The sequence below is a fragment of the Ipomoea nil genome, unplaced genomic scaffold (genome assembly GCF_001879475.1).
Source record: "Ipomoea nil cultivar Tokyo-kokei standard unplaced genomic scaffold, Asagao_1.1 scaffold3069, whole genome shotgun sequence".
Classification (NCBI taxonomy): domain Eukaryota; kingdom Viridiplantae; phylum Streptophyta; class Magnoliopsida; order Solanales; family Convolvulaceae; genus Ipomoea; species Ipomoea nil.
In genome coordinates this window covers 1,123,422-1,145,760 of record NW_017619497.1, presented here as the reverse complement: position 1 = coordinate 1,145,760, position 22,339 = coordinate 1,123,422, and the positions used below count along the sequence as shown (strand labels likewise).

Below are 22,339 nucleotides of genomic sequence, written 5' to 3'. Positions count from 1 at the left end.
ACTGCCACCGCTACCGCCACCACTACCACCACCACCACCGACATCGCCACCATCACCATCGCCGCCACCACCACATATTTTTATAAGGGTATTTATGTCTTTTAAGACATATATCATTTCTATTCCTTAAACCAACCAAACACTGTAATATAATTCCTAAAGTCTATTCCTTCCGCGAACCAAACAATAGAAAACAATTCTTATTCTATTCCTTATGGAATAGCATTCCTATTACCTCAAAATTTATTCCGTGAACCAAACATGCTGTTAATGAAAAGAAACCACCTGTTCCGCACCGTTTCGTGCCGTCCGCTAAAACTAACTTTGATTGTATAACATATTCAGTTTCATTTTGTATACATTGTAGTTTCATTTCAACACAACTACAGTTTCATTTCGATATAACTACAGTTTCATTCGATATTATACACTCAAATATGCGAAATTGTACTCAAATATATGAAACTGTTATTCAGTTTTATTTTATATACACTATACTTTCATTACAACACAACTACATTATCATTTCGATATAACTACATTTTAATTGCACAATATACACTCAAATATGTGAAATGTTATTCAGTTTCATTTATATACACTACAGTTTAATTTCAACACAACTACAGTATCATTTTGATATAACTACAATTTTGCTGGACAATATACACTCAAATATGTGAAATTGTTATTTTGTTTCATTTTGTATACACTGTAGTTTCATTTCAATACAACTATAACTTCATTTCAATTCAATTGCAGTTTCATTTGATAATATAAAAATAATACGTGAGGCAATGTCAGTTTTTTTTTTTTTTTGAAAGCTAAAAAACAAATATATTAGTTATAAGAAATTAACTGTTGAATACATGAAGGATATACTGAAAACCAACTACGAGGACCAGACTGAGAAGAAGCTTCCCTTGCCAACGCATGAGCAAGCTCATTCGCTGATCTATGAATAAAGCGAAACGACACATAATCAAACTGTCATTTAAGATTGAAATAATCCTTGAGGACACAACCAGCATAACAATTATCCAGAGCAGAATTGTAGTGTCAATTTAAATATACTGTAATTTCATTTAGTAATTAACATACCAAAAATACACATTCCATTAAGCTGTAACAGCTGCCGTGTCTTTACTTACAAAAGCTGCCGTTTCTTTACTTAAAGAAACGGCATCGTTTTTGGACTATGTTCCACGATATAATTGCAATCTTAGAGTAGGATCCGTCATTGCAAGGTGTTGGACCGTTTGCCCGTGCACTCCTCCGCAGGGGATAATTACCGCAAAACCCTCTTCACTTCACTTTTGCGCTTAAGCCCTCTCAGGTCTCACACCCCAAAAGTTTTGCTCCAATTTCGAATTTTCGATCGACACTGGCTATACAACGACGACGTTTCAAATGCCAGTTTCATCATCATGGCCACCGCCGTCTCCAGAAGTGTAACGAGAATCCTCCTCCGTGCAGGTGGCGGCTCAGCCGTATCCTTCAAGTGGGCTCCTCACCTCCCACACTCTTCTCCCTTCTCAACCGCTGCGCCTGCTGTCTCCAGTGTCTCTCAGAATCAACCTTCAGGCAAGTTTGCGTATATATGTACGCGGAGTGTATTAATTTTGGAACAAAAGATCTCAGGTTTAATCGTTTTCTTAAGCTATTGATCTGGCAGTTTTTTTTTTCATTGATGCTCTGATCAGAGAATGATCGGTCAACATGGTCCAAGATTTTTCTTTTCGTACCTGGAGCTATCACATTTGGTCTTGGCACCTGGCAAATCTTCAGAAGACGAGAAAAGGTCGTTCCAATTTCATGCTTCTTCATACAACTTCTATTGGCATATATATAGAATCAGTATCAAATGAGAATCGGTCTTCCAGTATGTACCTGCGAACTATTTTGTGCAATGTGCAATTTGTAATGACTGATTGTGCACTTGAAAAACTACTATCAAAGCACACTGGAAAGTAATTTCTAAAAAAATGCGGTGTCATTTTTGTAATTAATTTGAAATTAGGATTGTACAACTTGTAATGTCTATATATATATATATATATATATATATATATATATATATATATATATATATATATATATATATATATATATAGATCCTTTGTTTCAAACTTTTGATTGCTATTTGATACAATACTAATATCCTCCGCCGCGATTGTTCTACTTGATACTCAATTGCCTGTGTTTAGAGGAAATGGAGTTTGATATTTGCTGATGTGTTATTGCCATTCTTATAGGTTGAGATGCTGGAGTACAGACAAAATAGATTGGAAATGGAACCTCTAAAATGTAATGAGGCTACACATTCTAGTGAAGATCTTAATAACCTGGAGTTCAGGAAGGTGCTATGTAGAGGGGTTTTCAATGAGGAGAAGTCTGTCTATGTTGGCCCCCGTTCTAGAAGCATTTCAGGGGTGACAGAAAATGGCTACTACATTATTACTCCTCTTGAGCCAGTCTCTGATGACCCAGAGAGGTAGAGTGCAACATATAGAATTTTGGTTTTCCATTCTTGAGGTAGTTGTTGTGAATTCATGTTTCTTGCTTTCCCTTCTTGTATAAACTGCTTAGAGTCAGCTGTGGTTCTGGGTAATTAGCTCCCTGTATTTGAGTGGTATATCACAAACTAGTTCTTTCTGTGTCTTTTGAGTAACTTTCTTTCTTTTAGGATTGTTCTCTTGAACCCACATATGACCGAATATTCTTCTCATCTAGATATTGAAGGCAGAGCAAGCAACTGATGTAAGGTTGACTGGATTAGTATAATCTTGAAGATGATATAGGGGGTGTTTGGTAAATAGCTGTTAGCTGATTAGGTTAGTGGGTTTGAGTAGTTGATAGCATTAGCTTATTGTAAAAAGATGTTTGGTAAATTAGTTGTTAGCTGATAGCTAATAGCTGATTACATACAAAACGACTTTCTCAAAAAGCTAATTGAAAAAGCTGCTTTGAGCAGTTTTTGGAATTTTAGCATTTCGGAGCAATAAGTTATTACAAAAAGCTAATTAATCAAACACTTATATTGAATGTTTAACCAAGTCAAACAACTAATAGTGGTCAAATAAGCCAAAATTGCCTGATAAGCTAACTATGTTATCAGACAGGGCCATAATATATTTCTAAAACAAAGAAGTGATGGACCATAGCTTCTTGAGTGTGAAATTTTTGTTCTGTACTGTTTCTGTATTTATTTTTCAAGCATGGTCAAAATGAGGAATAAATATGGAGTATCAGTAGTTCTTGTAATCAATCCTCTTCTAATTATTCATATCGTTTCATATATCAAATCTCTGAATTCTGTATAATATGGCCTCTTATCTTTCTTTATTACACAAAAATTTAAAAAAAAAAAAAAAAAAAAAAAAAAAAAAAAAAGAACAAAAAAATGAGAGCATGAGATTAATTTTTTTTCCTGCATATCATTTTCTGTATCTAAATGAATTTAAAAATTCATTGATCAGCACCCAATCGCCAATTCTCGTCAATAGAGGATGGGTACCACGCAGTTGGAGGGACAAGTCTCTACAAGTGTCAGAAAATGATAAACAGTCTTCAACTCCAATATCCTCGTCCATTCCAGAAAATGAAAAAAGTTCCTGGTGGAGATTTTGGTCAAAGAAACCCAAGTATATAGAGGTTTTTTATTGCTATACTTTTGGTGGCCTTGTAAATACTGACATATGATATGAACTCTAGATAATAGTGCCTTGTGTTCAATCAACAGGAAGAAGTTCCTTCTGTAGTAGCTCCTGTAGAAGTTGTTGGAGTTGTTCGAGGAAGTGAAAAGCCTAGCATATTCGTTCCGGCAAATGATCCAAGTTCCTACCAGTGGTTTTATGTTGATGTTCCTGCAATTGCGCGTGCTTGTGGGTTTCCCGAGACCACACTCTACATTGAAGACGTCAATGATAATGTTGATCCCAGCAATCCATACCCAGTTCCAAAGGATTTAAATACATTAATTAGCAGTTCCGTAATGCCTCAAGACCATCTTAACTACATGTTGACATGGTATTCCCTATTCCTTAATGCTTTCTACACTATTGCATATAATTTTCTTTCTTATCCTAATGTTTTTTCTATTATAATCTGGTTAATGTCAAATTGTCCTTTTACTTCACCATCCTAGTATGCCCTAATTACTACTATTCAATTCTTCATTGATTTAGCAGTTTTAACTGACTGTGATAAAGAGGTTTTGCTGCATTCTTACTTGGGTATACGGAGAACCAAACATATAATGAGAGTGAAGTGAATGCTAAATCCTCTATACTTTCATTACTTTGGCATATGAAGTAAACATATAATGATAAAAGTGAAATGAATGGTCGTGGGAATTGGCTGTTGTGAAAACTTTGGATGTGTCTTGGTTCTAATACTTTGTTAATGGATAATGAGGTAGATTTAGTTTGAATACCATGTGCCTATTTTGAATTGCCAGTTTGCCACATCGGCTACGGCTTGCAGTATGGGAAGTGCAGGTAGAGCTGAAGTGATAGCTTGTTCTTGCTTGTTCTTGCTAGTTGCGGATTTGATATTAGATTACTATATGATTCTGTTTAGGTTTTCTTAGGTGAAATTATGAAGAACATAAACTATATATATATATATATATATATATATATATATATATATATATATATATATATATATATATATATATATAGATTACTATATGATTCTGTTTAGGTTTTCTTAGGTGAAATTATGAAGATATATATATATATATAGGGGCAAGATCAAATGAGAACCACTTTTCCTATAGGAACGTGCAAACCCCCTTTCGGCCTTTTGTGCATAATGTAATGCCTGATTGTGCATTCGTGGATAAGTGATTGTGCATCTTGGAAACACGCATTTCTGTAATTACTTTTGTAATTTGGATTGTGCATCTTTAAGGGTGTGTTTGGTTCGCACATGAGAATCGGAATCGGAATCGGAATCGGAATGGATATCAAATACTTGGTAATGGTAATGGGTTTTGGTGAAAGTATTTAACATGTTTGGTAGTAGGGTGGAATGAGAATGGTTACTAATAGTAGTGCTTGAGAATGAATAAGGGAATGAAACCCTTATTTTATTTGGGTATGAGTTTTTCAATTCATGGGGTATTCGAAACCCATAGTAGTGTTCTAAAAACCTATCAACCAAACAATAACAATCACTTTCATACTCATTCTTATGGGCAAAACCCATCAACCAAACACACCCTAAAATTTACGATTGTGCATCTTATAATGTCAGATTGTGCGGTTTACACATTCGCACCGGACTAGTGGTTCTCATTTGATCCTGCCCCTATATATATATATATGTGTGTGTGTGTGTGTGTGTGTGTGTGTGTATGTATTCTAGGAGTGTTACCTTAAAAACCTTATTGTCATTTTAAAATTATTGTGCAGGTATTCTCTGTCAGCTGCAGTGACATTCATGGCTTTTAAAAGACTTAAGCCAAAGAAAGGGCATAGATAGCAATCCCAAAGGGGAACACTGACATTCATGATTCACAAGTAAATCCCTTATATCTTTCAGCAATAGATGTTTTTCTGTCTAAGCAGTAAGCAGTCAGGTAGAGAACTCGGATCCTGTTCTATATTTGCCACTCCAAATAACCAGCATTGCATTCATTGAGATGCTACCGAGATCCAAATTGTTTGGAAGTGGTGACATTGCTGAAAAGTGAAAACTTTGATGGGTGAAGAAAAGACTACTACATTGTGGTATTTGTTCTCCGTTTTTAAGATTCTGTTTCAATTTTACCCAACTTCAGACAGATAATGCAAGCCTTCATTTTTGTTAGCTTTTACAACTTCATATGGCCTGCTAAATTGGTCATTGTCAAATTTTCATCAGACGTTTAATGTAATTTTTTTTTTTATTATTATAAATAATCCCCATTCATTGCATATCTTAAATACATACAAAAGTATTATAAGAATAATTACTCCGTACTTAATTAGTTCTAACTTTGGTCTGACTGATGGTATTCTGCTTTTAGTTTTTATTTATTAGTTTGGACAAATGTATTCTCAACTAAATTGAACAGAAATAATCTTCCAAGATGGTTCTCTTAACCGGAGGATAATTAGCTCAGACCCAACGAATGGAATGAAATGTGTTACATAAATTATCATTATACAGTGTACAATAATTTTTTTTTTTTTGAAAGGTACAATAATTTTTATTTACATTAATTTCTGTTTAATGTGGTTTGTTAGAAACAAGTTTATTCCGCTTCTTGTTAAAGAAAACGGTTACATGGTACTTGGGTCTTGTTTTAGACCCTTATTTATATTATTATACTGCATTTTGTTACTAAGCTAGTATCTTTGAGAGCCATATCAAGAGACCAGAGACTTGGCTTCTCTTGGCTGATTGGTACTGCATCTGTGAAACGCCTTTTTCCTCTTAGCTTAGTGGTCAGTTCTTTGCCCTGAACATAAACACAGAAGCAAGGGACCTGCTGTGAGGCAGTGATACTAAATATAAAGTAGAAGCAAAGGTTCCTATCCTACCAATCATTTAGTCGATTATATAGGAATTAAATATACTTGAATTAACTACTAATTAAATTTTTAGTAAGTGTGACAGACTCTCTTGTCAGATCGTCTTATGTAATATTTATGTTGAAAAATGTAATACTATTCATGAATAAATTATTTGTTACGTATAAAGAAAAAATGTAATAGTTTTATGAAAAAATGTAATACTTTTAAATATAATTAAAAAAAAATGTAATATTAAGGGGTTGAAGAGTTACGAGAAAAAAATGTAATACTTTTCAAAATAAATTGATTAATTAGTACTCATGAGAGAAAGTGTAATACTTGGATTTTTTTTTTTTTATAAAAAATGTAATACTTTTAAATTAATGTAATATTAGGATTTAAGAATTACTTATGAAGAAAATTGTAATACTTATGAGGAAAAATGCAATATTTATAGCAAAATCCGACATGTCTCACAAATAAAGATCCGTGAAACGTTCTCATAAGAGATTTTGACTTTTAGTTAGGATTGTTTTGTTGGTAAAAAATGAACTAAAAAAATAAAGAAGAAATTTCTATATACACGTTTATTGTCAACAGTACAAACAGGATGTAAAAGGGCCTAAATAAACCTAGTAAAGATTTGAATCATTTAGAAACAGGCATAAAATGATCATTGGGTTTAATTACCAAACCTGTATGATTGATTGATACTCCACACCAAGCTCCAAAAAGCCTAAAGGACCAACTAATGTCCATTGAGATCAGGAAATATATCTCGCATAAATACTAAAATGCATGTGATAACATAGCTAATGCTACCAAAAGTAAATTTTAAGCAGGTAATAAAGCCATATATTACTGTTTCAAATATAGATGCCATAATAAACTGCTCACTAGAGCTTGATAACAAATTTTACATATTCAAAACTTTAAGAAGAGTGCTCATTAACTTGAGTTTACTGTTAAAAGTTAAAACAGGCACATCATTTTGATCATTAATTTTAAATATTCTAAAGAAAGTGTTGTAGTTGAAGCATTACCTGTCAATGCACTTAGACTGTTCCTGGAGCAAACAATGGCACCTCCTGCATTTCTGGATGGTTTCATTAACTCTTACTTCTGTTAGAAGATTGGGCGGGCTAGAGTCCTATAATGCACATGGGTCAAACCACATTAAAAGATTGAATCCAACCAATGATCTTATAAACTTATACATTCTCTCTTATTTTTTCAACGTGAGACTCTTAAACAATTTACATGCACTTTTATCCTAGCACTTCAACAAGTTATATGTCCACAGCAGCTTTCTGTAATTTCCCAATAGAATAAATCCCATCTTCACCGTCTCTGTTTGATTTTTCATTTCCATAGTTTCCACGCTCTTTTATTGTAGTCCTTTGACAAGTTATCTCCAATAGCAAGTTTCTGGAAATTGCTTACAGAATAAATCCCATCTTCACCATCTCTAATTGATTTTTAATTGGATTTCTTTACTTGCTCCATCTTGTCTTCTTGAATTAGTTTCCTCAGGTAGTGGAAGACATCATTCTCTTTGAAGATTTCCTTTTAAGGTATTTTCTTCTCCAACCAATTTTCCTCTTGCTTCACCAAACTTTCTATAAAATAGATTGAGGATCTATCTGTTTGTTGAACCTCGATACAGCTGGATGAGGTATGCTTGGAATTTGGCTCAAAGGCAGATTTTCATAATTGCATCATTTATGGAACATTTTGCAGGAAAAATTTAATCCATCCATGCACACTCATATCTGAGATAGATATCCTCAACTAAAAATTGATCTTCGGAGATATGAATTCCCCATACTGAGCAGAATCATCTTTACTGGAACTTGTATCGGTATCAGATGATGCTACAGAGAATGTCTCTGAAGATAGCTGGAGAAACTCTTCTTCTAAGTTGAGGCGTTGATACAAAATATCCTCCTTGTAATGGGGAGGTGATCCATGGCTAGCATCCAAAGTAGTATTAATTGAAGGTATAGTCGTGAAACTGTTGTTCTGAGAGGGGAATTCAGAAGAATCAAAAGGAGAGATTCTTGCATGTCCAGAAAGAAGCTCCTCATCATTTAAAATTTTAACATTCTCCTGGTTATTTCTGGTGCTTTTCATACTGTTAAAGTTCAAATCAACATGACCCACAAAAACCATTGATTCTGTTTCACTTATCTGATCAGTGTACTTTTTTTCACTGAAACTAAGGGATGATTCAGCAAAGAAAGTATCAGATTCTAGAACTTCCATATTGCCATTTTCTCCAGAAAATTGAACAGAGTTGGATATGTACCTTGAGCTCTCATCATCCTGCTTGCCTCTCATCTTTCCTTTCCTTTGTTTACCTTTCTCCGCTTTTAAATTAGTCCCTTTACCATTAACACCCACAACACAATTGTCACAATCCATCCAATCTTTGAACTCCTGCAACCATAGACCATTATTTTCTTTCTTAATAAATTCAATCCTATTCATCAAATCTACAATTCCAGATTCTTCATCTGAAATGGCATTCTTCTCTTTGCTATGAATCTCATTAACAAAAGAGACTGAATCTTCATCTGAACACAGGCATGTACTTTCTTCTGCATCGTTAATGCTAACAAATCGGGGTACCTTTTTCTGGAAATTTTATATGAAAGGAAATTCAATGTTACTAAAGGCATATGAGGAAAAGAAATTAACTTAGTTAATGTAAACTGCTGGTTAGCATAAGAGGGTACTTTTTTTGTGTTGATGATTCCTTCTGGTTTAGTATCATCTCTTGCTGATGAATAAAATCCAAAACTAGCAGGGCGTTTCTGCCTCCTGGCAATAAGTATTTGCCTCTTCCATAAATCACTTTTTGTGTGTTTCTTTTCATCTAGTTTCAACTAATACATACAAGCAAAATAAAGGAAAGAAGTCTTAGTTCATACTAAAATAGCTAATACTCAAGTAATTAATCTAATTTTACATTAGAAATTAAAATAGTAAAACAAAAAAAGTGAAGAAAAAAAAAACAAACAAAATTGAACAGACTCTTTGAGAGTGGGACAACTTACTTTGTCTGGATAAGGAAAAAAGCTGAGCACATGGGCTCTGTACCATCTTGCACAACAAAGAGGATTTCCTTCTAACCATAAATTTTGCAAAGATGACAGTCCACCAAGGATTTCTATCTCAAAGAAACTAGAGATTATATTGTTGGATAGATCAAGTGCCTCAAGTGATTTCAAATTCTCAATCCCACGCAATGTAGTCAAAGCGTTATTCCTCAAAACAAGCTTAACAATATGAGATGAAACCTGCATAGAGCAATACGTACTATCTATATATTGGTTTAAAATATTCTACCCTGTACTAACTAGAAGCAAATGTACTACCATTAAACATAACAAATGACTTACTCATATATTTTCTACCCAGATCCAGTTAAATTCATCAGCACAAAAGATGCTAGTAACATATGAACATCAATGAGCAAGTCATGCTAATAAAATGATTTTTGCGATAATTTAACTCTAACTTCTCCATTAATTAGCAGAATAGAAGGCTGTGCCTTACCTCACTAAATGATGCAACAGTTCTAAGGTGATTAAACCCTATATCTAGATGCTTCAATCTGGGGCACTTTCGAAGATTATCCACTCTAGCAAACTTGTTCCTGCTCAAATCAAGTGTTTCGACAGCGGGAAGGAGATGTAAGGATTCATCCATGAGAAGCAAACCATTGCAAGCACATGAAACAAACCACAACCGATTCCACTGTGGAGAATCCTTTATATCAGCTATTCTACTCGCAAATACATGCCGTAATGCATCCTAAGCCAATTCCATTAAAAGGAGAATTACAATATGAAGTCTACAAACAAACATAGTCTGGAGAACAAATGGATGGTAATGTTAGATTACTTTTTATTTATATATTCTGCATTCGGTTGTTCAGTAGTTGTTATCTCTTTTCCGGTTTCTTCAATGAAAATGTAATGTGAATACTGAATAGTGCAGCACAATTATTGATTCTTCAATCGAGACCAAACCAATCAAATAGGAAAAATAAAATAAAATAAAATAAAATTGATACGCCAGATCGAACTCACAGTTGAGTTATGACAAATCAATTTCTCCAAAGATTGCCTGAGTTGGAGAAGTCCACGAGCGGCGGAGGTCGAGAGATCACATCCTCTTAGCTCCAGAACCTTAAGCCTGGTAAAAGGCAGCAGCGACAGAGGCGAGGGGTCCCTGGCCGGGGGCGGCAGCACGGAGAAGACCTTAAGCGACGTTAGGAGGCAGAGAATCCGACGGAGCTGCTCGAGAGCGCGGTGGTCACCTAGGTCCGAGACGTAAGCACGGAAGTAATCCACCGGAGCACCGGCGAGCAAGCTTTCTAACTCCGCCAGCGCCTCGAGCCTGGAGTGCACGTAGTGGAGGCCGACAGGGTTGAGTTTGAGCACTAGCGTCCCTTCAATCAACAGCTCCGCATGGCTCTCCACGAACTTCACCAGTGAGTCGACATACCAGTCTCCGGTAACTATCGCCATCTCTGTCAATTCGGACCTTTAAATATGGATTCGGATCTCCAAATGCATATTATAATCTAATAGTTTATCGGGAGGGAGAACCGCCATGGGAGACGACGTGGGCGAGGACTGAGGTGAGGTTAAGCGAAGCATTATTCCAGGAGACACCTGGCTGCATGAGTGGGGCTATCATGACGTGTTGATAACAGCTATAAATCCTTCTAATATTTTTATCTTTAAAAATACAGTTAATTCATTTTTATCCTTATCCCAATTCATTTTTATCCTAAATTTATATATATGTGTCATTTTATTTTTAAAAGTGTATATAATCAAGATTTTTATAAACTTTTAAAGATTGTGGTATTTGATCTCGAGTTATAAAGACTATTTAATAGTCACCTAGTATTTGATTCAGATTTTTAAAAAGTCATTAAAATATACTTGGATTAAGACTTTTGTTTTAAAAGCCTACAGGTATTCTAACAACTTATTAACTTTTATGGACTCTACTAAATCGGGTTCGATTCCCACAAGTGACAATTTTTCTTGGGCTAGCTCCTGTGCCTCCCGGAGCGAAAGAGAATTTGTCGGGTGGACCTGGACTGTTAAACGGACAAAGAAAGACCTAGCTCGTGGCTTACACACACACAAAAAAAGGCTCTACTAAATCATGATTTATGTAGACTTTTTCTTCACAAATATAATGAATAGTTGAAATCCAACTCTCCCATCCCAAACTTTTTAATTTTTTCTATAGATTTTTTTCTTTGTTTGAATCATTCCTACCAAATTATATGGTATGCTTCATAACTTGTATATATATATATATATATATATATATATATATATATATATTTTATTTATATACTTTTTATTTTTATCTTTTTTATTTTTACACATATTTATTAAAAATATATATATTTGAAGTTTTTGTTGTGAACATCAACAAAATTTTGTTGCGGTTCGCAGCAACATAATTTGTTGTTGCAAATAGCAACATTTGTTGCTGTTCACAACAACAACAACAACAACAACAACAAAAATTAAAAAAAAAAATATGCCAACATCATTAAGCAATTTCTTTTGCTGCGAACCGTAACAATAATTTGTTGTTCGCATTAACAAATTATGTTACTGTAAACCGCAACAAAATTTTGTTGTCGTTTGTAACAATAATAAAATTTTAAATATAATTGAGTTTTTCTATTTTATTAATCATATGTCTATTTTTAATTGCTATTCGCTACAACATTATAATTATTTTTAATTTGGAATAAGGGTCAAATAGGTCATCGAACTACACTCAATAATGCAATTAGGCCACCGAACTTTAAAAAGCTACAATTAGGTCCCCGAACTAACCAATTCTATTCAATTAGTTTAATTTGTAGGTTTTTCAGGTTGTTAGCAGGTCACCTCTAATTTAAAATATTTTTTAAAAATTATTATTTAAAATAATTATTCAAAATTAAAAAAAAAAAAAGAAAAAAAAAAAAGAGAAGAAGTTATCGTCTCCGGCCATGGAGACGGAGTTAACTTCTTCGTCTCTGGCCGGAGACGAAGAAGGTTCCTTCGTCTCCGGCCAGAGACGAAGAAACTCTTCGTCTCCATGGCCGGAGACGAAGAGTCTCTTCGTCTCCGGCCATGGAGACGAAGATAACTTCTTCGCCTCCGGCTATGGAGACGAAGATAACTTATCTTCGTCTCCATAGCCGGAGACGAAGAAACCTTCTCCGTCTCCGGCGATCTGGTTTGTTTGTTTGTTTGTTTGTTTTTTTTTTTTTTTTTTTTTTTTTTTTTTTTTAAATTTTAATTATTAATATTAAATAATAATTTTTAAAAAATATTTTGAAAATTGGTGACCTGCTAACCACTTGAAAAACCTACAAATTGGACTAATTGAATAGAATTGGTTAGTTCAGGGACCCAATTGTAGCTTTTTAAAGTTCGATGGCCTAATTGTATTATTGGGTGCAGTTCGATGGCCTATTTGACCCTTATTCCTTTTAATTTTATGTAGACATATGTCCATCATTATTATTATTATTATTATTATTATTATTATTATTATTATTATTATTATTATTATTATTATTACGGAGTATTATTATTATTATGTGTGTGTGTGTTAAGTTTAATTTTTCAAGTTATGGCTAAAAGAAAATAGTTTTACATTTGGGTGTAAGGGTGTATTCAAATCTTATGGAAGTTATGTAATGTTTGGGTGTATTCAATTTACTGGGTGTTTGGTTGAGAGGAAATGAATTGCAATTCGGTAGAGAAAAGAATAAGATGTGAATAATGTAAGAATTCAAATTACATTGTTTGGGGTGAAGTAATATAATCATTGAGAATGAGAAGGAAAGGAGTGGTATAAAGACAAAAATGTCATTATATTGTGTAATACTAATAATACTAATACTAAAAATAATAACAACTAAGGATATAGTTTTCATTTCTTCTCCTTTTTCCTTTCTTACAAGCATTGAATTGCAATTCTCTCCAACCGAACATTGTAATTTGCATTGCCATGGAATAAGGTAGGAAAATAATTACAATTACATCCAACCAAACACCCCATTAGAGTTTTATATACTTTTTGTAGACTTTTTAATTAATATGAAAAAGTTGTTAGAATTTTATAAATGTTTGTCATACATAATTTTATGGAGTTGTACAAAATTTATGAAAGTTTAAAAGATTCTATGAAGGTTTAAAAAGAGTATACAAAAGTCATTTAAAATCCATCACTTTAAAAGTCTTTGAAAGTATATAAAAATCTTGATTGAATACACCCCCGCCTTAGCTTAGTTTATGGGTGAGCAATTCGGTTCAGTTTTCTAGAACCAAACTGAACTGGTAGTATATTGAACAACCGAATAATAATGGATCTTGTTATACCAAACGATTCGGTAAAAAATCAAATCAAATAATAATAATAATAATAATAATAATAATAATAATAATAATTATTATTATTATTATTATTATTATTATTATTATTATTATTATTATTATTATAAAGAAGTAAATTCAAATCCGTAATTACTAAATTTTTATTCGCTGACAAACACCGCTCGTCTGCTCCCGTACTCTTGCCTTGCCTGCAAGTCTGCAATTGAACAACTCTCATTTGCTGTCCTCTTCTAAGTTTATGCTTGCATATGTATACGAGTCTTTCTCCTGAGTTAAATTTAGGCGTTCAGCATAATTAATGCATTCAATAAAATTGGAACTCAATTTTTGTTGTATGTATGTGAAATTAATTTGACTTTATTGTTAAGCCTAAGAATTAAATGAAGTCAATCTATGGGATTGTTTTATAACACCCGAAGTGAAAATATTACACATAGGAGTGAAACAATGTTGTTCATGGTTATGATCATGTGGTATTCAATTGGGTGATTTCATTTTTCCTTTTATTTCAATTATTTCTAATTTTGTTGGGTGATTTGGATCTGAACAAAAATATTTGATAGACTATATAAATAAATTATAAAAGGACTCTATCTTGATCTATCTAAGTTCTCCAATTTTTTTTTTTAAATGTTATAATCTAATTAAATGAGCTTGATTGTTACTCATGTAGAAATGGCTCCGTGATCAACTCATGTGAAAATGACGGTTGACAATCTTGCAATTGGCTTGGTGACTGAGATTGTATATATTTGATTGTACACCGTATACCTAGTGAAATCCTCCATTGATGAAAGAGAAGAATATATTTGAATTCACATTACATAGATAGTGTTATCTAACTTAAACTAATCACACCAATATAATCCAATATATTTTGTGTGACTTCATTTTAATTGATATCACGATGAAATCAATCAATTCACTAAAATCTAATTAACATTAGAAAATAATCTTAAGAAGAAAACCACTAAAAAATATTTAATGCATATAAATAACACAATTAAATATAAAAACTTCTATATTATGCCTACTTCACTTTTTTTTTTTTCAAATTTTTATTAATTATTCTATTTTTTCTTAATTAGTTTATTAAACATCAATCCTTAAATGAGTGAAGATTATGAGTGAAGTGACGAATTTAGAGTTTATTAGTCATTATTTGAAAAAAGAAATTAAGGTTTGAATTTCTGATATGACAGTGCCAGAATTATATTTAAAGTGGTCACTGTAATTTATAACTTTCCGAATACTTTGTCCAGCTCTAGAGATTGGGTATTTCACTTTTTGGAGGAAGATTATGAGTGAAGTGATGAGGCGGAAATGATAATAATGTATTTGGGTATTGGCATAATGGCATTCAGATTTGAGAAGGCCATAAATACGGTACTTAATGGCCATAATCATAATCACAGTTCATATCAAATCAAAGTAGCAGATGGGGTGAATCATTAAAGATTAAAGCAAAAAAGTGTTTAAAACAAAAAGCTAATTATCCTACGCATCCCGCACCACCAGTGCAAATCCCCGAAAGCGAAACCACCGAGAATCGGCACAAGCCGCCGCTCCCTGCTTCACCGGCCGTCGATTCCTCATCCGCTTCCGGCGGAGGCAACACTCTCCCGTCGGCGAACAGCGCCCGTCCATTCCTCGGCTGCGCCTCCATCGCGACGCCCTCAATCTCCGCCGCCGCGGCACCGCCGCCGTAAAACGCCACGTCTCCGAACCTCCGCTCCACCTCGAGAAACTCCCCCAGCGAGGCCGGCTTGGAGTCGCCGTCGTCCCTGCAAAACCTCCACCACCTCCGCCGCCGCCAGCGCCGATGCATCTCCTCCTCCGCAGCCGCGACGGCCGCCACTCTACTACTCTTCTTCTTCGCACTCTTACTCCTCCTCCTGGCGCCGCCGCTGTCGCCTCCTGCGGCCTCCGCCGCGCCCTGCCGTTGCTGAGACTGCGACGGAGCTCTGAACGCCAGCGCGGGAAATGTGACTCCCATCAACGTCCCCAAGGTAATACTCCGATCATGGAAAAACGAACCAGTAGACTGCACACGCACATCACATTCAAATTTGAAATTCACTACACAAAAACAACAAAATACAAGCTAATAAACCGAAATTCGAAGAACATAATACAATTCCACACCTCAGTATCGAGATCGGAGGAAGAAATTGAAGAATTGGTGGGAGATGAAGGCGGCGGAAGCAGATCATTGGCTGGATCTAACATTGTTATTTTTTGTTGAAAAGTTTAAAATTGAGAGGTGAAAATTGGAGAAGAATTTAGTGAAAGAGAAGGATAAGATAGGTGGAAAATTAGGCGGTGATTCACAGGAAAGATATGGGAAGGGGGTTTGGAGTAAGAGAGTGAGTTTTCATGAATGGCGGTCCAGCTAAACGTGGGATTGGGTTAAGGGAAAGGCCGCACTACGCAATCATACTTCACTGGTGAGAGAGAGAGGGAATTTTGGAGGAAATTGTAAAACAATATCTTCTTTCAAAATGTTGAAATTTCAACTCAAGGTTTCTTTACATTTGATTTGATAAAGCATTTAGAATGATGTAAATTACGGTCACTCAATGACATAATAAATCAGACCAAATACAGATAGGTACAAAGAATCTATTCATTTTAAACATAATTCTCACACTATCGTTGTTAAAGTTCAAATCTTGTATCTTATCTCAAATATAGTGCAATTGACCCATATAAGTATGAGGAGAATCTCAAATGCTCAACTGGTCATAGAGGTGAAACTTTGGAAGAATGACCAAGGATCGAGTCAGTGAGGGGGGCTCCTCGTGCGCAGTGAGCTCTAGTCTCTGTGGTTCATGTTTAGTTGGGGTTCTTCTTTTTGGAAGAATGAGGAGAATCTCAAATGCTTTTTGGAAGAATGAGGAGAATCTCAAATGCTCTGTTGGGCTGGATGAAATAATGAGGAAAATCTCAAAAGAAAAACGTAATCTTAAAAAAATAATACTTTTCTTCAAAATGTATTTTTTTAATTTCACCCATAACCAATGTAGACGGTATGTAGCACCGCTCTTTTGTGTTATACTATTATTGAGTTTATTTTATTTATGAACATTTAATTTCATTTGTGATACTTGAATATTATTATTATTGATTCTCTGTTACTATTTGAAAATATGCATCAGGTAAATCTTACATTGTGAATTATAATTATGACCGATAAAAAGACCACAAAATGACTATGTTTGGCAAACATAGCTGAAAAGGTAGCTGAAAGCTTAAAAAGGGCTGAAAGCTAAAAAATTATAAGCTAGGAGCTGAAAACGGAAGAACTATTAAGCTAGCTGTTATGCTTGAAAGTGATTGGTAAAATTAGCTTTTTGATAAGATGATAAATGTAAAAAGACAAAAAAGAGCATCTTCATAAAATTTAAATTAGTTTGTTTACATATTAAACTTTAACATTTTCTCTTCAAAAAAATAAAAATTAACATTTTGAAATAAAATATTAACATAATCATGCTCTAGCATCCCAATATCCCATAATGAAGTAGCAATATTGTTGCGAGTCTCCTTCATATAATAATAATAATAATAATAATAATAATAATAATAATAATAATAATAATAATAATAATTGCAGTGAAAGTTGCGGATAAAGGAAAAGAGAAAAAGATTTTAATTGGAAAGGGTAAAGAATGTCATTTCTTTAAACTATTAAGGACAAAGATGGAAAAAAAAAGTTAGGAAGCTACTAGCTTATTTTGAAACGCTACTTAATGAGGTAGACGAACTTAAGGTATCCATAGTCAGCTCAAACTAAGAAGGTCAATATACTATTTTCACTAGGAGTCAAACTCAGGATCTTGTGGTTACTAAATTAACAGGCTAACCAATTTGGCTGGAGTTGCCCCAATACTCAAATCAAATATTTCGTTTTTAGGCTGTGTTTGGAAACCCGGAAAATGATTTCTGAAAATCATTTTCCGGATTTTTGGTGTTTGGCAACACTTGGAAAATCTAATCAACGGAAAACATTTTCCGTTGACTGGGAAAAATGTGCCCATTTCGACGGAAAATGACTTCCGCCATTGCTGTTTCATTTTTTTTAAATTTTTTTAAGGGTTCCGTCGGAAACCAAACGGATACCCGAACCTTTATTTATTTATTTTTAAGTTTCAAACATATAAAATGTATTTTTATATTCTAAATAAAATAATTAAAATATGTAATTACACAATTCTACTCATTTTCCAGAAAATAAACCAAACATACCAAAATAATTTTCCAAATGCAACCAAACACTAGAAAAGAAAAATATTTTCAGGAAAATGACTCATTTTCTAAAAATCATTTTCCAGAAGTCATTTCTCTACTTTCCAAACGGCCCTTAGTTTAAAATGCATATACATACACTAGAGTAAAATTTAGTAAGAATTTTAAAATGTGTAGGATTTTTGGCACTTTAGGTTAAAAGGTGGATTTAAATAAATAAATAAATAATCTAAGCGCTAAAAGTACAATTTAAAAAGAAAATTGAACAGTAAAAAATAAAGTCCATGTGAATATTAAACATGAAAATAATAAAGTTAATCATTATAGGTCAAAATGGCATTATAGTCAATTGGTAATGTCAAGTGTGTCGTGACGTGTCATGTTAGCGTGACCCAAGTTTACATGTTTTCATGTTGGGCTAATTTGCATTTTTTATTCTTAACTTTTACTTTCACACTAAAATAGATTATTTGGTATATGAAAATTTCAATTCATTTCCTACATAATTTCTTAATTTCTAAAATTCCCTTGTTTGCTTGAAGGTAATTGTAAATTTGCAATTCACTCATGTCTTGGAATTCTAATTACCACCACTTCCCCAGGAATTTCTATTCCATGTCAGATGAGAAGAAAAAAGATAATGAATTGACAAATTTATCCCGATTTTACTTGCCAACAATGTTAAGAAATGACCACATTGCCCATGTTTAATTGGACCACTCACCGGCTGGTTGACGGAGGACAGCCGGAAGGGTTTAATCGATTAAAAATAATTGATTTCGAGAACCAAATAGATGAATAAGGGATTGAGAGACTACATTGACAATTTGTCAACAATTGCGGGACCAAATCGTTGATTTTCCCTTTTATAAATTATAAACTTACAATTTTAAAAGTCAGTATAAAAAATGGAGCTGATTAGATAAAGTATTCAATAGCTTGAATTGATTGGGCAAACTGATTTGTGAACCCAATTGAGATAGTTATTTGTATAATTATTAAATTGTAATTTATTTATGCATTTATAAAACTAAATAATTTATATTTTATAAATTATAAACTTACAATATTGAGATAGTTTTCATAAGTGGCTGGGATATCATAATTGAAATTAAAATCAAACAAGTAGGAGAGGTTGGATTAGAATAAATGTAGAAAAATTTCTAACATATTTATAATCTGTCACTTTTGACTGTTCGGCCACTCTCTCCTTCTCGGACAAAGGCCCTCTCGAAGGGTTCTAATTCTAAGAAACGGGGTGACATGAATGCAATCATTATTCTATGGATCATGGTCTGAACTATAAATAAGAAGTATATTTTTAATTTTTAATATATTAAAAGTATATTATTTGAGTCAATGCTCTCTGAAATTTAAACTTGAGACCTCTCATTTAAAAAGTCACGGCTATGCTGCTCAATCACAAGGTCTTTGACACTTTCATTCCTTCATAATTTGAATAACATTCATAAATAAATAAATAAATAAATAAATAAAGTAAAACAAATAAGGTAAATTGAGTTGAAATCTAATAATAGAGTTTAAAATCTTTTTTTTTTTTTTGGGGTAAAAGAGTTTAAAATCCTTGATTGAATCAAACACCCTAATACTTTACTCTTTCCAATTGAGAAAAATTATTATCTCATTTATTATAAACATGCTTTCTAAAAATAGATAGTACAAAAAAAAAAAAACTTCATTCGAATCTCTTCCACTCCAGATCTAAAACGAGGGCAGCGGCCCACCGCCCTCGTTCCAGATTGTGGAAGACAATACCGAACAACCACAACTGTCCGGTGGTTTTTTTTTTTTTTAATAATTTTTAATAAATAATAAATAATAAAAAGTTAAAAAAAAAAAACAACTAAAAGACACTGTCAAACTTACGAAGAATTAACTTACTAAACAAGTCAATTTGGACTCAATTGAATAATTTTACTGGTTTAAGGGATTTGAATGAAGCATTTTTTTAGGAGACCCAATTGCACTATCCAGTTGACTTGGGAAGCCAATCTGACCCATTTTCCAAAATAATACTCCGTAAAAGCCTTTCTGCCGATTTAGTTTAGAAAAAGATTTTGGCCATGTTTGGTAACATAGTTTATCAGCCAACTTTGGCTTGTTTGACTATTATTAGCTGTTTGACTTAGTTAAACAATCAATATGAGAGTTTGATTAATTAGCTTTTTGTAATAACTTATTGCTCCAAAATGCTAAAATTCAAAAAGCTGCTCAAAATAGCTTTTTCGATCGTTTTTTTCTTGAAAAAGCTATTTTACATGCAATCAACTATCAACTAACACCTAATTTACCAAATATTTTTCTACAATTAGTTAATACTATCAACTAGTCAAACTCACTAACCCAATCAGTTAACCGCTATTTACCAAGCAACCTTTTGACTTTTTCCACTCCATCTTTTCATTTTATTTTTCCCATTGTCCAATTCTACATTTCTATTTAGAGTTTATTACCAAAATGATCCATCGACTATTATGAAATTACCAATTTGGTCATCGACAATTTTAGTGTCCAATTAAGTCCTTCGACTTTAAAAATGTTAACCATTTTGGTCCTCCGTTAGGTCAGGTATTAGAAGTCTGTTAAATTAGAGGGTATTGATGGAATTTCACGTGACACCAACTCTTCACCGGCACTGCCAACATCCTCCGGCTGTTCAAGGTGTACGATGACGAAGCTCCCTGACGGAGGCAACAAACCCCCTCGTCCATGGCCTGAAATTTCAACACCCTAAACCCAAACCCAAACTTCTTCAACACCCTAAACCCAAATCTCAAAATTTCAACTGCTGAGCAAAATAGCTTAACAAAACCTAATGCTAAAAATTTTCCAAACTTCTTCAAAGTCATCGAGCTCTGCGACGGCGGCGACCTCTACGTGAGGGTATTGCAGTGGCGGCTGTAGGAGCCCGTAGCCGCCGTAGTTTTCCAGCAGCTAATGTCCGCGATCAGCTTCTGCCACCGCGCCGGTGTCGCGCACCGAGACGTGAAGTCCGACAACGCGTGTTGTTCGACGCGCAGAGGAACCTCAAACTCGCCGACTTCGGGTCGGTGGAGTGGTTCCGAGGATGAGACGGCGGCCGGATGTCGGCAGTGGTCGGGACCCCGTATTACGCGGCGCCGGAGGTGTTGATGCGCTAGAAGCTAAGGATTTCCTTAGAAAGATTATCTGTAGATGGATATTCTCAAATTGAACTTGGAGATTTTGGCCTTCCTTTTCCTGTTTCGATATTTGAGTAGAACTTGAGCAAGGTATAAAGGATGGCTGAGAAGAAGTGACAGAGGCGAAGTTGGGGTCCCGGCGGTGGTGGCAGAGGCATTTACATGGCTGAAGGAGAGAAGGGAGGTTAGAATCCTCTGTGTTTTCACCTAGGAAGCCCTAATTTTTCTCCTATTTTGTGCTATGTTTTTCCTTCGCCTGTTTTGTTCTATGTTTTTCGTCGATCGGAATCTTCTCTCCTTCGCCTGTTTTTCGCCTGAAGGAGAGAAGGGAGGTCGCTATTTTTTCACAAAATTGGGGATTTTCCCCCTTCGTTTGTAAACAAATGCCGTGGGCAGTTCGGTCAGTGAGTGAAATTACAGCAATGCCCTCTAATTTAACAGATTTTCAACACTTATCTAACGGAGGACCAAAATGGTTAACATTTTCAAAGTCGAGAGATTTAATTGGACACAAAAAATTGTCAATGAGCAAATTGGTAATTTCACAATAGTCAAGAGACCATTTCGGTAATAAACTCTTTCTATTATCCAAAATAACATCCTAGCAGGTCCCACCAAAAAAAGTTTTAATACACAAATACAAATGAAAATAATTTAAAAAAAATTTATCAGAGTAGAATATATGTCCGTATCTTACCTATTTTCCAAATAGAAAACTATTTTGAGGAAAAAAAAAACTTTTAAAAAATGATATCTATTTTCTAAAATAGAAAATAAAATATAAATTCACTGTTTTAAAAATCGGTCTAGGCGGCGCCTAGGCGCCCCTAGGCCATTCCGCTTTCTCCATTAGGCACCCCAAAAATCGGATGGGCGCCTAGGCGGCGAAATCGGCCGAAATTGGTCAAAATCAGCCTAGTTGGCAAACTCAGCTGAGTCGGTCAATTTCTTTCGATTTCTTCCGATT

The 22,339-nt window shown here is 34.1% G+C and overlaps 3 protein-coding genes across 6 annotated transcripts; 1 reads left to right on the top strand and 2 right to left on the bottom strand.

The window, feature by feature from the left end:
• Positions 1–1,278: 1,278 nt before the first annotated feature.
• LOC109165285 (surfeit locus protein 1) lies at positions 1,279–5,924 on the top strand. Its single transcript, XM_019313977.1, has 6 exons — positions 1,279–1,584; positions 1,704–1,801; positions 2,256–2,494; positions 3,480–3,654; positions 3,743–4,029; positions 5,421–5,924. Exons 1-6 carry the CDS (start codon positions 1,428–1,430, stop codon positions 5,488–5,490), a joined length of 1,026 nt encoding a protein of 341 aa, XP_019169522.1. The 5' UTR covers positions 1,279–1,427; the 3' UTR covers positions 5,491–5,924.
• Positions 5,925–6,122: 198 nt separating this feature from the next.
• LOC109165283 (serine/threonine-protein kinase 11-interacting protein-like) lies at positions 6,123–11,188 on the bottom strand. 4 transcript variants are annotated; one of them, XM_019313973.1, is made up of 7 exons: positions 10,604–11,188; positions 10,068–10,325; positions 9,566–9,808; positions 9,245–9,394; positions 8,815–9,143; positions 7,550–8,724; positions 6,123–6,451 (listed from the first exon to the last, which is right to left on the bottom strand). In XM_019313973.1, the coding sequence occupies exons 1-6, from the start codon at positions 11,042–11,044 to the stop codon at positions 8,298–8,300; spliced, it is 1,848 nt and encodes a 615-aa protein (XP_019169518.1). In that variant the 5' UTR covers positions 11,045–11,188; the 3' UTR covers positions 6,123–6,451; positions 7,550–8,297. The 4 variants fall into 4 exon arrangements, with proteins under 4 accessions (XP_019169518.1, XP_019169515.1, XP_019169516.1 ...); XM_019313970.1 differs by having other exon boundaries at positions 7,550–9,143; XM_019313971.1 differs by lacking the exon at positions 6,123–6,451 and adding an exon at positions 7,068–7,242 and having other exon boundaries at positions 7,550–9,143.
• A 4,078-nt stretch (positions 11,189–15,266) lies between these two features.
• Positions 15,267–16,431, bottom strand: LOC109165289 (uncharacterized protein At3g17950-like). The gene is made up of 2 exons (XM_019313980.1): positions 16,088–16,431; positions 15,267–15,986 (listed from the first exon to the last, which is right to left on the bottom strand). The coding sequence occupies exons 1-2, from the start codon at positions 16,169–16,171 to the stop codon at positions 15,435–15,437; spliced, it is 636 nt and encodes a 211-aa protein (XP_019169525.1). The 5' UTR covers positions 16,172–16,431; the 3' UTR covers positions 15,267–15,434.
• Positions 16,432–22,339: the final 5,908 nt, after the last annotated feature.

Excerpts from the sequence above, each read along its gene's own strand:
- LOC109165285 (XM_019313977.1), top strand. The coding sequence starts at position 1,428 with ATGGCCACCGCCGTCTCCAGAAGTGTAACGAGAATCCTCCTCCGTGCA. Across the intron at positions 1,585-1,703 it reads CTCTCAGAATCAACCTTCAG|AGAATGATCGGTCAACATGG; the intron begins GCAAGTTTGCGT and ends TGCTCTGATCAG. Across the intron at positions 3,655-3,742 it reads AGAAACCCAAGTATATAGAG|GAAGAAGTTCCTTCTGTAGT; the intron begins GTTTTTTATTGC and ends TTCAATCAACAG.
- LOC109165283 (XM_019313970.1), bottom strand. The coding sequence starts at position 11,044 with ATGGCGATAGTTACCGGAGACTGGTATGTCGACTCACTGGTGAAGTTC. Across the intron at positions 10,326-10,603 it reads TGATTTGTCATAACTCAACT|GATGCATTACGGCATGTATT; the intron begins GTGAGTTCGATC and ends GAATTGGCTTAG. Across the intron at positions 9,395-9,565 it reads TTTTTCCTTATCCAGACAAA|TTGAAACTAGATGAAAAGAA; the intron begins GTAAGTTGTCCC and ends TGTATGTATTAG.
- LOC109165289 (XM_019313980.1), bottom strand. The coding sequence starts at position 16,171 with ATGTTAGATCCAGCCAATGATCTGCTTCCGCCGCCTTCATCTCCCACC. Across the intron at positions 15,987-16,087 it reads CCTCCGATCTCGATACTGAG|TCTACTGGTTCGTTTTTCCA; the intron begins GTGTGGAATTGT and ends GTGCGTGTGCAG.